Source organism: Anser cygnoides, chromosome 10 (assembly GCF_040182565.1).
Source record: "Anser cygnoides isolate HZ-2024a breed goose chromosome 10, Taihu_goose_T2T_genome, whole genome shotgun sequence".
In the NCBI taxonomy this organism is placed as follows: Eukaryota; Metazoa; Chordata; class Aves; order Anseriformes; family Anatidae; genus Anser; species Anser cygnoides.
Window position 1 is genome coordinate 3431082 of NC_089882.1, and position 13697 is coordinate 3444778.

General features: G+C 43.1%; 1 protein-coding gene across 7 annotated transcripts in view; it reads right to left on the reverse strand.

Moving 5' to 3' along the window:
- Positions 1-13697, reverse strand: part of GRM7 (glutamate metabotropic receptor 7) — a 268824-nt gene that overhangs the window by 90775 nt on the left and 164352 nt on the right. For all 7 annotated transcript variants that reach the window (XM_048070519.2, XM_048070497.2, XM_067002826.1 and 4 more), the window contains exon 5: positions 7541-7681. In XM_048070519.2, coding sequence (XP_047926476.2) covers positions 7541-7681 — 141 coding nt within the window. The remainder of the gene's footprint in view (positions 1-7540; positions 7682-13697) is intronic.

Consider the following 13697-nt stretch of genomic DNA (forward strand, 5'->3'; position numbering starts at 1 on the left):
CGTCTCCAGCTCCTCCTCTGTAACGTTCCAGGTCCGCACAGCTCTGCTGCCTCGTGCAGCTCTGCCAGGGAGAGGTAGCACGTGGAAATCAGACCAGTTACTCTGTGCCGATAACAAGCAGGGATGACTTTTATAACTGGAACGCGTGGAGGTTCTGTTGAGTAGGTACACGCTTGACCTGCTGTCAGACATTGCCAACAAATGAGATATACAAAGAGAGATACAACTGTACTTAATGACTCTATGTCACCAAAACCCACCAAAAGCAAATGTAGCCAGCTTTAACTATGCCTACACAGCTAATACTCACTAATCAGAACTAGGAAACCAGGCTCCCTCAGTGCCTTACAATGCATTCCTTACTAGGATAACAACAACAGAAACGTCCTGTGCTGTAACTGGACTTCACTCATAAGCAAAACCCAAAAAGAGCACAGCACGGCAGCACCACCTGAAACGTGGCTATCCCAACAGCAGAAATAACATCATCACGTTATAAGGCGCATAATACTGATTCATGACGTAGGGACTAGTGAAATCTTTAATTTTATGTGTTTGAAACAATGCTTACCCCCCAATATCATAAAAATCTTGGAACTGGCTGGGGCCTGAAAGCAGGCAAAACCTCAGCAGCAGTGGGGGCTACTGCTGGGGTCGCTGGGGCCCCAGAGGCCAGGCTAGGAGGCCTGCTCCTCTGCCAAGCCCTAGTCTGCAGCAGCCTGCAGACAGACTTCATGCGATGAGTTTTGTGAAGCTACATCCACTTCCATCTGTCAGATCATGACTTTTTCTCAATTACACTGATTCAGCCCGCTGTAACCGTTCTGTTCTCAGGTGTGTATGTGTATCTAAGAGAATAGATTTTAGATTAGAAAACTGACCTTTCTTACTCAAGATGTTTCTGTGCATTCAACATTCTTATTAAAACATCTGCAGTAGGTGTCATTTATACTCAGTGCTGAAGTACTACAGTCATAAAAAATCAGCACGGGGCTAGCCAACAGTGATGTAAATTACAAACACTTCACAGCTTTAACTTGCTAATGTGCAAATGAAGAAATCTCCATGCAGCAATAATTGCCAGTGAAATCAGGGATCAAGTAAATGTATAGAAAAAGCACTGCTTAAATATTAGAAGGCTGAAATTGGAGTTATCTTTATATTTAAGCACCTGGGTAAAAATACAGTTTGCAAATAAACGAATATATGTACACAGCAAGGGTAGAGTCATTGAATCACAGGGCTTTGCTGTCAAATCATCTTGAAACCGCAGAAATATAAGCATTTCTAAGAAATATATTTCAGAAATCTAATAGAGTTTAGAAAACAATGAAACTGGTTTACCCAAGAATAAACTCTTCAAGGTTGGTTTAACGTTGGTTGAATCAAGCGCTGAAGGATTCTTTTAGGAATTTCAGCTATACATATTTTGAGGTACTATGATGCTAAATGAGATTAACTTTTTGAATTCAAAGTTTATAGGTAATTAAGCTTTAATGCATACTTAGACAATCTAATACCATATGGAAAAACATTTTGTTTAGAAATAGTTGCAAACAGCCAGTCAACTTACACACTAGTGCATGACGTGTGTAAATAAGATTAAAAAAATAAGATTTTTCTTTCTCATGGGTGTTAGTGTTGATAAGTTTAGACACACCGAAGACTGTTGAAGTATTTACAAAATAAGATGCTATGCAGCCTGTTACGAGAACAAAGAACTGAAACCCATGGTTTCAAATTGAAGTCAAACTTTCCCTGACCATGCAACCTCACGTACGTCTCACTATCTCCGAGCTACAGTATTGGCCCGGAGAACTCAAAGCAGTGACCCAAAGATGAGCTGGACTTGATAAGAAGCAGTTTACTGGAGAACATAGTTTCATTTATGAGATGTTTTGGATTTCTCCCCCTCCTCCCCTCAAACACTGCAGTTTAAGAGGGACCCTAAAACAAATATCACGTATAACATGAAAGACAATCGGCATTAGAAAGAAAATAAGAAAAGACAGCAGAAGTTGTCAATGGAAACGTTGCAAAAATACAAATCAGGCACTCAGTAGCAAGGAAATATTATGCAGGCATCCTGAGAAAGGAAGAGCAGGCCATACTAGCAAAGCAGAAAAATAACTACCTAGAGCACTTATTTACCAGCATCAGAACACAGGATGTAATTGAGAAGATAAATTTTCCATCCTGGTCTGCCCTTTAACCTTATTCATAGCTAGCAGGACAAGCAAAAGAAAATAAATTTTACTCTTTACAGTTTCTGCACTGAAATATGATATACCTTGCACACGGGTGCATTAACACACATTTCATACCTTGGAGCTGGGAGGAGAAAATGCAGAGTCATGTCTCTAACAAGTGCTAACCAAAAGCTTTCTTGCTCTTGCCTACATCATCAATCACACACCACAAAATCCTGGGACAAAATCCACTCTGAGACACAGCCGTGTAAATCCTGCTGTGTCCTATGGCAACTGGGAAAGGTACCTGAGGGGAGAATTTGGCCTCTGAGCAATTGTTTTGTGATCTGAATAGAGGACTCACAGCCACCAGCCTTTCAGAAATACTTAAAGCATGTCAGTGCCTTGACGAACTGCTGCTTAGAACTAGAGTACAGTCCAGGACTACTGCCTAGGCAGGATTTCTTATAAACGATGAGCATTCATAAAAGGACCTGGACAGGAAGAAAAGAATCTACCATCACTGGCCAATATTTGGAAAAAAAAATACATTTATATAGTTTTAAATTGTTCTATAAAAAGAAAATAGCAGGAGGAAGAGCAACAGAGCCTGGACCTCTAGTCTTGGTCACTCAACCACAGCACTTACAAGTATGTCATTTTGTCCATCATGGCTTTACAAAGAGAGATAAGGTTCCTCCCACCTTTATGAACCACAGCTACAGGAAAAAACAAAATCTTGATGCGCAGGAAGTTGACTGATAGCTGAACTTACTGAACTGCTCAGCCCCGTGCACCCTTGGAGGTGCATTTCAAGGCAGGCTTATGTCAAGCCCACACTCAAGAGGCAGAAGGTTTTTTAAACCAGAGATTCTTGGACAGAAGAAAAATGCATTGCAGTTAGTTTGGACCCTCCCAAACCTGCCTGAGGAGCTGCTGGTATTTGATGTAGGACCCAGGCACAGGGATAGCCATTTCTCTCCAGCAGCCGTATCGCTGATGGGAAGGTGGTGCTGAGAAGAGCCCTGCTGCCCCCTCCAAGCACCGGGCAGCTTTCTGACGGGGCTCCGCTTTCACCCTTGCGTCCCAGAGACAGCAAATACCCATTTCTATAACGCTTCCATTCCAAACCTTGAGAAGCACCTTCTGCTCTCTCAACCCTCCACAGCACCAGTGGAAATCAGTCTCAATTTTGCCCCTCTCCCTGACACAATTTATACGGCACGCCAAACTGTGCAGGTCTTTTGCCATCCCGAAGTCCAAGAGATGTTCATCCTAAGGAATATCACAAAGCTGATCTCATAAAAAGTGAATCACGCACACCACGGCTCCTGGCGTTTGTTTAAAAAATGTTTTAGATATTGGCCATATGCCATTAAGTTGCTTGAAACATTTCAGAGAATTTATTTTTTCCTGAGATGGGGAATTTTGATGGCATTTTGAAAACTATTTTTCTTTCCACAGTAAATTGCACATTGCCGATCTATTAATGCCCTAGATCACTTACTGTAATCAAATTATAAATAATGTTCTGATATCCTTAGCCATTTGCCATATCCTTTGTTTCTCCTTATTTTTCTTTCCCAAACATATGGCTTCATAGTACAAGCCATCTTGACTGGTGGTGAAAAAAGAGACAGGATATTGCCATAAGCTTCCTTAACCTCAACAACAACAAAATAAATAATAATAATAATTAACAAATCCCAGATACTGATACCAGTTCAAACAGAATCACAGCTACCTGAATGGTTTGCCAAAGCTATCTAGGTGTTCCCCCCAGCCCCAGAGACGTCCTGGGATGGGTGGACGTAGGTGTCCGCGCCCCGTGTGGCACAGCGCATGGATTTGCTCACCCAAGGCTCTCACACCTGAGGTGCAGGATGCTCGGCGCAGGATGCACGGAGAGCCCACAGCGGTCCTGGGACAGCTCCTGTCCAAACGCCTGCAGCGCCTGTGCTGCACGGGCAGGTAGAGCCGGGTCCCTCTGAGGCACGTTTTCCTGTTCCAACCCAAATTCGAAAGAACTACAGTCTCTCTTTTACAAACCCCTTTGCTAAATTTCTGTCACTTCGGCTCGCAGGGAGCTTTCTCCCAGCATTTTCTTTAGAGTAAGTCATTGTTTGAGCCATCATCTGGGCTGTGCCTTCAGACTGATTACACTTCCAGATAATTAGAAAAGCTCTCTGAGCAATCTGCATCCTGATAGATGACATCCAAGGTGACATCACCCCTATATCACTTCATTAAGTCTCCTTGAGTGTAAAGCCATCTGAATTAAAAGCTATGTTTAATAAGTGAAAACAGTCAAGTGTTGCAATTTCCTTTTCTGTTAGCATTATACGCCAAGGAGGCGGTTCATTAAAAATGCAGGGTCTCTAGCTGATGCCTCTGGGTATTCCAAGTATTTGCATTTCTTTTGCGTATACGTGGGCACAGGTGCTTCCTCTGGAGCAGGAAATTCTCCATACCCACCCGTGCTGATGCTGGTACTGCAGAAGGGAGCGCCCTGCTCGCTGCCTGGCCCCCTGCAGGCACAGCGCAGCTGCATAGGGGCACGGGGCCGTGGCACGAAATGTTCTGCACTGCATATTTGATTTCGATAACCACTTTGCAACTTACATACAAGCTGGGTCATGACAACACATACACAAAAACCCATTTTCACGCCCCTAGTATTATTGGAGCAGCAAGAAGTAAAACAGCAAACTGTCTAAAAACAGTACCTGGCACTACTGTGCTGTTTCAAGTGATTGCATTAGACTTCCCGTACAGTTTGATGAAGTGTCCTTAAAAGCAAATCACAGAGCCCCTCAAGGGCAGAGGCAGCTACTCCAGGGCCTGGGCAACCACAGACGGCAGCAGCTGGCTAAAGCTGCACGATTTGTCTCACACAGCATCGATCCCCCTCTTCCTTGGGGAAAAGCGATCGGCTTGGCTGTTTGTTGTACACATCCACGCTGCTTTGAACTGGCCTGCATCCCAACAGAAATTAACCCACACGACAATACAGGCGTCCTTGGCATCAGCACGACTTAGCAGCTCTGGATCATGCCCTGAACCACGTCAAAGTCAGTCACTTTCTAGAAACAGTGTTAGCTACAATAATATGTTGTATTTAATCTTGTCTAGAAATAAGGTACAGCGTGCTAAATATGTTTTCATGTTCTCATCCTACGTCTATCCATTACAAACAGAGCAATTTTTTCATGCTTAAATAAATACAAATAACATTAACTTAAAAGTCCTGGTTGTAGAAATACTTCAGAAAGTTGCAACGTTAAAAGGTAAGCTGCCCACAGGACATGCTCTTGGAGAGGCTTTTCTTCATCATCCAAGTGCGTCCCCATCAGCTGCTCCCTGCCATACGCGAGGGCTTGGATGAGGAGCAGGAGCCTCCCGCGCCTCCCACCAGTGCTCAGCAGCACAAGTGCTGTCAGAAAGCGATGGCCTGTAGCCTAGTACCTCGCTGCATTACAAATTACCAATCAAATTTTAAAATAATGATGATCATTCATAATATTATCACATCAGTGGGACATTAAGATTCTCCTACTAGCAATATAATTCAAAGCTAATGCTTTTTCTGATGCATGATTTACTTCGGTTTGTAGAAGAGGGAAGGAAGATGTCAGGTCAGAGCATGTCACTGGCACAATATCCAGCAATAATGTGGTATTTCAGCACAATAGGCTAAGTTACCCATTGAAAATAAATGTTTCTGCTAAATCTAAGCCGAGGGAAGGCAGAACACCATTTTATGTTCACATCAGAAAGCACAAGCTGTCACTCACCTTCTTTTGTAAGAAAAATAATAGCAGAAACAATAAGGGCAATATAAACTTTGAGAGATCATCCTGAAGATCTTTTAGTGATTTTTAGTCAAATTCCAGCCTTCAAAGGGAGATTCCACATGCTAAATTTAAAGGCAATGTATTCCCAGTGGTAACCGCACTGCTTCTATGTGCAACACTCCTACTCCCATCCATGAATTGAAACCAGAAGCAGATGATACGAAATATGGAAAGTTTTCAATCAAAGTAAAACGTATCCTCCGTTGAACTAGTTTTCTTTGATCAAAATTCAACGCAATTATTCAATACAGCGTGGGTGGATAAGGGAAGAGCAACCAACATCATCTACGTGGAGTTGTGCAAAGCAGCTGACGCTGTCCTGCACGATATCCTTGTCCCTAAACTGGGGAGACATGGATTTGAGGGATGGGCCACCCAGTGGGTGAGGAATTGGCTGGATGGTGGTGCTCGGAGTTGTGGTCAAGTGGAGACCAGTGACGAGTGGCATTCCTCAGGGGTCTGGGACTGGTGCCATTTAACACAACTGGGGCGCTGCTGGGTGCATCCCTGTTTTCTCCAGATAACTGGTTGACTCTGCAGCATCTGCAGATAGCAGGGAACACTTCCTAGAATTCTTCCGGGGTATAGCTGAAAACAGTTATCCAAACTCAGCATCCCCCATCAGTGCAACACATTGTCCTGATCAGAACTGAAGCACGTTATGAAATCACTCCTGCTGGTACCCGGACAGCTTTGCAACCACAGAAATAAATTCCTAAACCTGCATGGGATCAGAAACAGAAATCCCTGGAAAATATATTTCAAATGGCGTGTAAAACCTTAAAAGGCAAAAAAAAAAAAAAAAAAAAAAAAGTAAATCTGGCAGCCAACAAAAAATAACTGAGGTCAAACAAGATGCTACAAAAAGGGGCGAACTTGAGTCACAAATGCAGACAGTGCACCATCTCTGTTATCATGTCTGTTACTGAGCTGTGGCTGAAAAAACTATTTAATCCCCATTTTTTCCAGTAACATTGAGAACAAAAATCTGATCAACAATTTTATGCTACTTAAAATGAAAGTATTTCATCCTGTGCTAATAATACATTCCTACAGGTGCATTTCCCCCCCAGAAGTTGGAACCAAAGGCACACCATTCCTCTGACCCATGAGCAGAAGGTGCTTTGACATAGTTGGTGGCCACTTTGAGATCTGCAGACACACGACAAGGCACAAGCTGTGGAAATATTCTCCACCTAAAATAAACCAACACCCCCTCAAACCACCCTGCACTCAAACAAAAGTCCTTCTGGGTCCCACGGAAAATATTTTTTCCTGCTAGATAGGAAGCCAGAAGAAGGAGGAAAGAAGAATGAAATTTTGTCTCTCTCCACCTACTCTTATCCTGCATGGCTGACGCTGCCGTTCTATTTTCTCTACAACCTACAAACATTCAATCTATTTTTTCAGTGTGTCTGCAGCTGAACTTCCTTGCACTGGCCGTGCCAGCGCAGCCCACGCACCGCAGCACAAGGAGGGTGAAATGACTGAAATTACCTGTGCATTTACGGTCGGTGTCCTCCTTCTTTGACCCGCTGATCGTTAACTTGCAGTTGAAGTTCTCCTCCCAGTACTCAGCAAACCACACGTTCCTTCGGTTGTTCTCCAGGGTGCGGGAGGTGAAGTAGGCATCAAACCCTGGAGAAGGAGACAGACAAACCTCAAGCTAGGTCTTGCATCACCGCAAGTACTGCACCCAGAGAAACAAAGCCTCTGTTCACACCTCCTTCGACATCCAGCATGCTTTCGCAGCTCTATCCATGTGAGATGGCCACGGAGAGAAAGGAAATCACTTGCACATTTTATCTCATCGACTGCACCTTGTAAGGAAATTACTCTGCTACTGAGAGTTATAAAACTAGATAAAATATATATAGAAGAGATTAATATTTAAAATAAAATTATAAGCAAAAAGCAAGGATTAGACACATACAGATAAGAAATGAAGATAAATGATATGGTGCAGCTGATACTTAACTGAGCTCAATACAACTGTAATTTTATAATTAACCTCTCCAGACCCCCTGAGAACGCAGCTTCATCTCACTCAATTGGCCATTATCTGTACAACTTGCTGTTTTTGAGTTACGTATTTTTCTTGTTCTTAATTTCCTCTCCAAAGATATAAACTTAGAGCGTGAAACTTCTAAGAGGTGACTGTGAAGCGTCGGCATTTACCAGGCACTTCGACATCCCGAATCGGTTGGGGTGGGGTGGGGGGAGGTTTCCTTGCTTAGCCCTAAGAGTCAGGTCATTACTGAAGCAACGTAGAGAGGAACAGAACCCCTGAGGGGTTTTGTTTTGTTTAAGCGCTTAGTGCTCTGTATTCTCTGAAAGAAAATATTGTATAGCTGTGTAGCATCAACTAGTTCATAATTGTCACGTGAATCTTACGTATATTCTCTCTGTTTAGCACCTCAATAACTTGCCAGGAAAAAAAAAAGTATTTTGCTTTGATATTTTTTCATAAAAATATAAATATAGATAAGAATACACACACCTATTGTCCATACACGTGTTTATCTTCTTTTCTTCCTCTGTATATCTTTTTCTTTTTTCTCTACGTATATTTTCTTTAATGAATATCCAAAGGCTTACAAGCCAGGAGGGGGAAAAAAAAAGAAGAGTAGAACTGTACTATAACGTCATACAGATCATTAAATACTGGTAACTCATTTAGCTGCCATGGTGAAGGCATATCCTCTTTCAAGTTTTCACATTCTATAGTTTCAAACCAAGCCCAATATTCTTTAACAGTCCAGACACTACTTTTCAAAGATCACGCTGATTTTAACAAATTTTTCCTCACAATAAAAAACTCCAAGATAAACATTTGCGTTCCCAATAAGCAACGGTAATTTCAACTAAAAGGAACAGCACACCACTAATTACCTGGGGCACTGCTGCTCCGCTGCTGTATTTAAGCACTCTTCTATCATTCTCTTTCAAAGTCGAGATAACTCCTTGGAGCCTGCAGGAATCCTTGTGCATGCAAATGCTTGCAAATCAATAGGCAGATATCCTAAGCACCAGCACGACGCCAGAAATCTGGCCTTTGTACTGCAGCGAGCAGAGCTCCCCTGAGCGCACGCAGGGCGTGCAGAGGCACCGCTGCCTGCTCCCGGACAGCAGCGCCCGCGCTCCGGAGGCTCCAGCCAAGCTAACCAGCACAGCGTGCCTCAGGCTCCCGGCTGCCTGGCATCCAAGCGAAATCGTGCTTCGATCCCCCTTTTTAAATTTATTTTTATTTATTTACTTATTATACCAATATACTTTTGGTTTTGCTTGTCTGTTTAGCAAAGAAAATATTTACACGGGGACAGATAAAGCAGTGCGTGTGCACACATCCATACACAACATCTCTTTTTCCTTTTGTAGCCAACAGAAGTTACATTCTCTAGTACATTCAGAAGGAAGAGCAGTACGTGTGTGACGCAGACAAGTGGTTTTGGCACATAGCATGGAAAAGGCTTATCGCCTTTGCATTAGAGGTACCAGAAAAGCAGACAACTGTTGGTCCACCCCACAGCCAGGGTACAGGCTCCTTGCAGCTGAAATCGCTGTGTAATGTTCCATGCAATGCAAGATAATAGTGCCTCGACGCGTATAGTAGGGAAGTCCATGACCATAGCAGGAAATGAGGAAAAAAAATGGGATGGTGCTCACACGAGGCCATTCTTCACTCTCAATAAATATTAAAACACCAGCACTACAGCATTTTGCAAGGGGGAAAACACAAGTGAAGATGCTGTCTTTCAGACAGAGGTATAACCCCTTGTAGTCACTTCAGTCCTGCACTACAGCAGGGATGTGTCCTGGTTCCAGTTAGGACAGAGTTAAGTAGCTCATAGTAGCTGGTAGGGTGCTATGTTTTGGATTAGGATGAGAAGAGCGCTGATAACATGCTGATGTTTTAATTGTTGCAGAGCAGTGTTTACACCAGGCCAAGGACTTTTCGGCTTCTCGCTCTGTCCTGCCAGCGAGCAGGCTGGGGGTGCAGCAGGAGCTGGGAGGGGACAGACCCAGGACAGCTGACCCAAACTGGCCAAAGGGGTATTCCATACCATCTGGCGTCATGCTAAACAATATATAGGGGTGGCTGGCCGGGGTGGGGGGGCCGGCTGCTCGGTAATAGGCTGGGCATTGGTCAGCGGGTGGTGAGCAATTGCATTGTGCATCACTTGTTTTCTTACACATTATTATTGTTAATACTATTATCATTATCACTATTATTATTATTATTGTTATTATTATATTCCTTATATTCCTGTCTTAATAAACTGTCTTTATCTCAACTCACCGGCTTCACTTTCCCGTTTCTCTCCCCCATCCCAGAGAGGGAGGGGGGAGGGTGAGCGAACGGCTGTGTGGTGTTTAGCTGCCAGCCGGGTTAAACCACAACAGGATGTTAACTCAAAATGAATATATTCCTGTTCAAGTAATGCTGTACTACAGTCTCCAGTCTTCACAGCATAACTTATTTTCCTAAATTTTGAATGCAACCTTCCAGAACTGCAACCAGATTTCAAGTTCAGGTTACAAGACAGTTCTGAATTGTATGACGATGGCTGTTGAAGCATTCAGGCTATGACAATCTGAAACCCGTACAAAGAAGATCACTACACGGGTTGCACACTGAGATGCCCGAAGTAAGTTACCTGACATCCTAAAAAGAGCAAATCCACTGAAGAGGCAAATCTCAGAATTTACGTTTTGTCCCTTCACTTAGCTTTGCAGTTTGCACTAGCATTGCAGAAGAGGGTGGAAACAGAAACATCAAGCATTACAGGTACTAAACCATCTCTGTTTCTTTTGATTTTGCAGTTAGGAGTTACAGCAAATACATATTCCATTGAAAGAGGAAAAAAAAAAGTTCCTCACACCACAGCCAACAATTTATCTCTCTGAAATAGGTGGGTAAATTGACTCAATCTGGCACCCCACACACTGAAATGGAGTCAGAGGAAAAACATATGGCTTCATCAAATTAGCATAGCGACCCATCCAGTATGGGATAAAAATAGACAGCATGTAAACAGATGTTTTCAAACAAGAAAGAAGATTAGGAGTGGGGTCAGCCTATCTCCTTGTGTTAGCCGGGTGTACTACTGACCCAGTCAGAATACATACTTTTCTATGTCTACTAAAAAGAAATAAAATAAATAAATAAATATTGGGATCTTCCAGAAACAGGCTGAAAGCAATTTTCTGTTACCTGTGTGTGTCATCTCCATGTACTCGGCGTGGCTGCCTTGCCCTCAGCCTTGTTCTCGCAGCGGGAAATGAAAGCCTGCCAGGGTCACGCTGGAAGCAGCTGCAGGACGGCAGCCAGCCTGGGAGAGCAGAGCGCTCACACCCTCTCTGCCTGGGTATTTACCCCGAGGCAGGTGCCTAACCTGGGCCCCCCGGCTTTTAAGGAAAGCCCAGACCAAAACTGTCCTGCTGCGGCTGTTCCTCTGAGTTAACGACAAAGTCTTGGCACTCAGCAGCGTTTCTACGCGCTGCCTCCAGAAGGGCAGCACAATTCCTGCACTTCTGAGCTACAGCACCCTAAGGAAAACAGCCATGTGGATGAGTCGAGAGCTACGAGAATTTCCTGCATTTTCTTTTTGGTACCTGCCAGCCAAACCCGTTTTCCTGTAAACCTGCATGTCTTAGTTTTACTCCTAATTAAATGGGCATGTTAAAGGGGATATTCAGTCATAAGGTCTGCAATATATATAGCTCAGAAAGAGAAACAATACACTTTACCAATGTGCCAAAGTAAGTGACCTCTGGGAGAAGTGCTCTACAGCTTAATAAGATAAAATCAATGTGTCTTGATAAAACTGTAATAGAATTCCATAAGAATTACTCCAAACCTTTACAGATTTAATAACAAATAATAACATTCTCATTGATTTTTTAATGATCCCACCCCATTCTCAAGAAGGGAGACAGATCCCTATTAGAGAGTCAACATTTTTTACCATTATTTTCTATTGATCAAGCCGAGCAGGCAAATGACTGACAGAGGGATGAAGTTAAGCAGCAGAGCAAATTTCTGTTCATTCCTTACTGGGAGGAGCAGCGGGCACCCGTTTCTGTTCTGGCACAGCTGGCTGCAGCGCAGGTCACAGTGCTGCTGCCACAGCCTGAACGGGACCTCCAGAGGGCATCACCTGGCATTACACAAAGGGCAGGCACCTGCACAGCTGGGGACAGCAAACCAGAGGATAAAACCACAGTGTTTACCACCATCTGGTGTAAACCTGTGCATCACCACCGAAATAACCGAACTCTGTCAATTTCCAGCAGATGAGATTTCCTTGATTCATTTACAGGTTGGCACAGAATGCTCAGTGGGATACCTCTGCTCCTAGATTTTTATTTTTATTTTATTTTTAATCCCTATGTCATTCACAAGAAAGCTATCAAAGTTATTATGGCTGTCTGAAATCCACTGTCTGAACTGAACACACAGCACACTCATTGCTCTGTGCCTTGAGACAGCAATCGCTGCCATTTCTTTTTTTCCACTGTTACTTTTGGAAGGGTAATTGTGCTAGATATACTCTAATACAATTTTTAAGAAACCTAATTGAAAAAAAAAATCTTCTAAGAGGAAATAGGATAATTTGAAAATCTTACTATTTATAAACTTTCCATTAGATACATGTCTAATAAGTAAGCAAAACCCAAGTATTCAGTTCTCAAAAGCCTTTGCTGCTCATTTGCCAGGGTGGCGATATTGCTGCCTTGCAACCAACCTTGTCATGGATTATAATTAAACATCACAAATCCCATGATGAGTTTCATGACTCACATTTCTATTAACGAACAGTCTGTGTTCGTTATGATTGTATTTTGAACACTAATCATAAAGTTATGGTGGGACTAGGCAGAGAACTATGCCATGTAATTATTGTAAGATAGCACCTACGGATTTATTTACCACGAGTTTATTTAATAGCTAGGACTACGGTAACTCATTCCTGTCCATCACAGCAATCAACAGCTTCTTCCATTTAAGTATGGTGACAACTTTCACGTCAACACCAAGTCTAATTTCATTTTCTTCAGCTTGCTGGATATGAACCATTTCAAATGCCGTTGGGCTACCAAGCAATTCCTGGTGCATTTTTCCACCCAAAGACCAAGCTTCCACTGGCCACGGGCCTCCCACGGCCCCCTGCACCCAGCGGGACCACACGCCGCCACTCCTGCCGCGTCGGAAGGATTTCTGCCTCTTATCACTCCAGCACCTCGTGCATCACTTTGCCAGCACATTTGCTCCGGCTAATTACACGACTGACTTTCTTCAAGCAGAAATTATAAATGATATAAATATTATACACCAAACAGATGATAAAACTGCTGTCTTAGAAACTCTGCATTTTGTTGGTAATTTCTTCTCTTGTCCCTGTTCCCAGCCCCCAGAGCAGAGCCCTGGAACCCTCAGAGTGCTCTTTTGGCTGCGCAGTTTATTCCAGCACCCAGTGCTACGTACTATGAACACAAGCAATCCCACCAGAGCCGGTGGTTTAGAATCGGAGGGACATCTTAAATGTACACTTAATTCTAGATGCTTTTTTGAATTAATATGATTCAGAAACCATGAAAATTGAAACATAAACGTGTCCTCTATAGACTTCAAGCATGTGCTCAAGCTTAA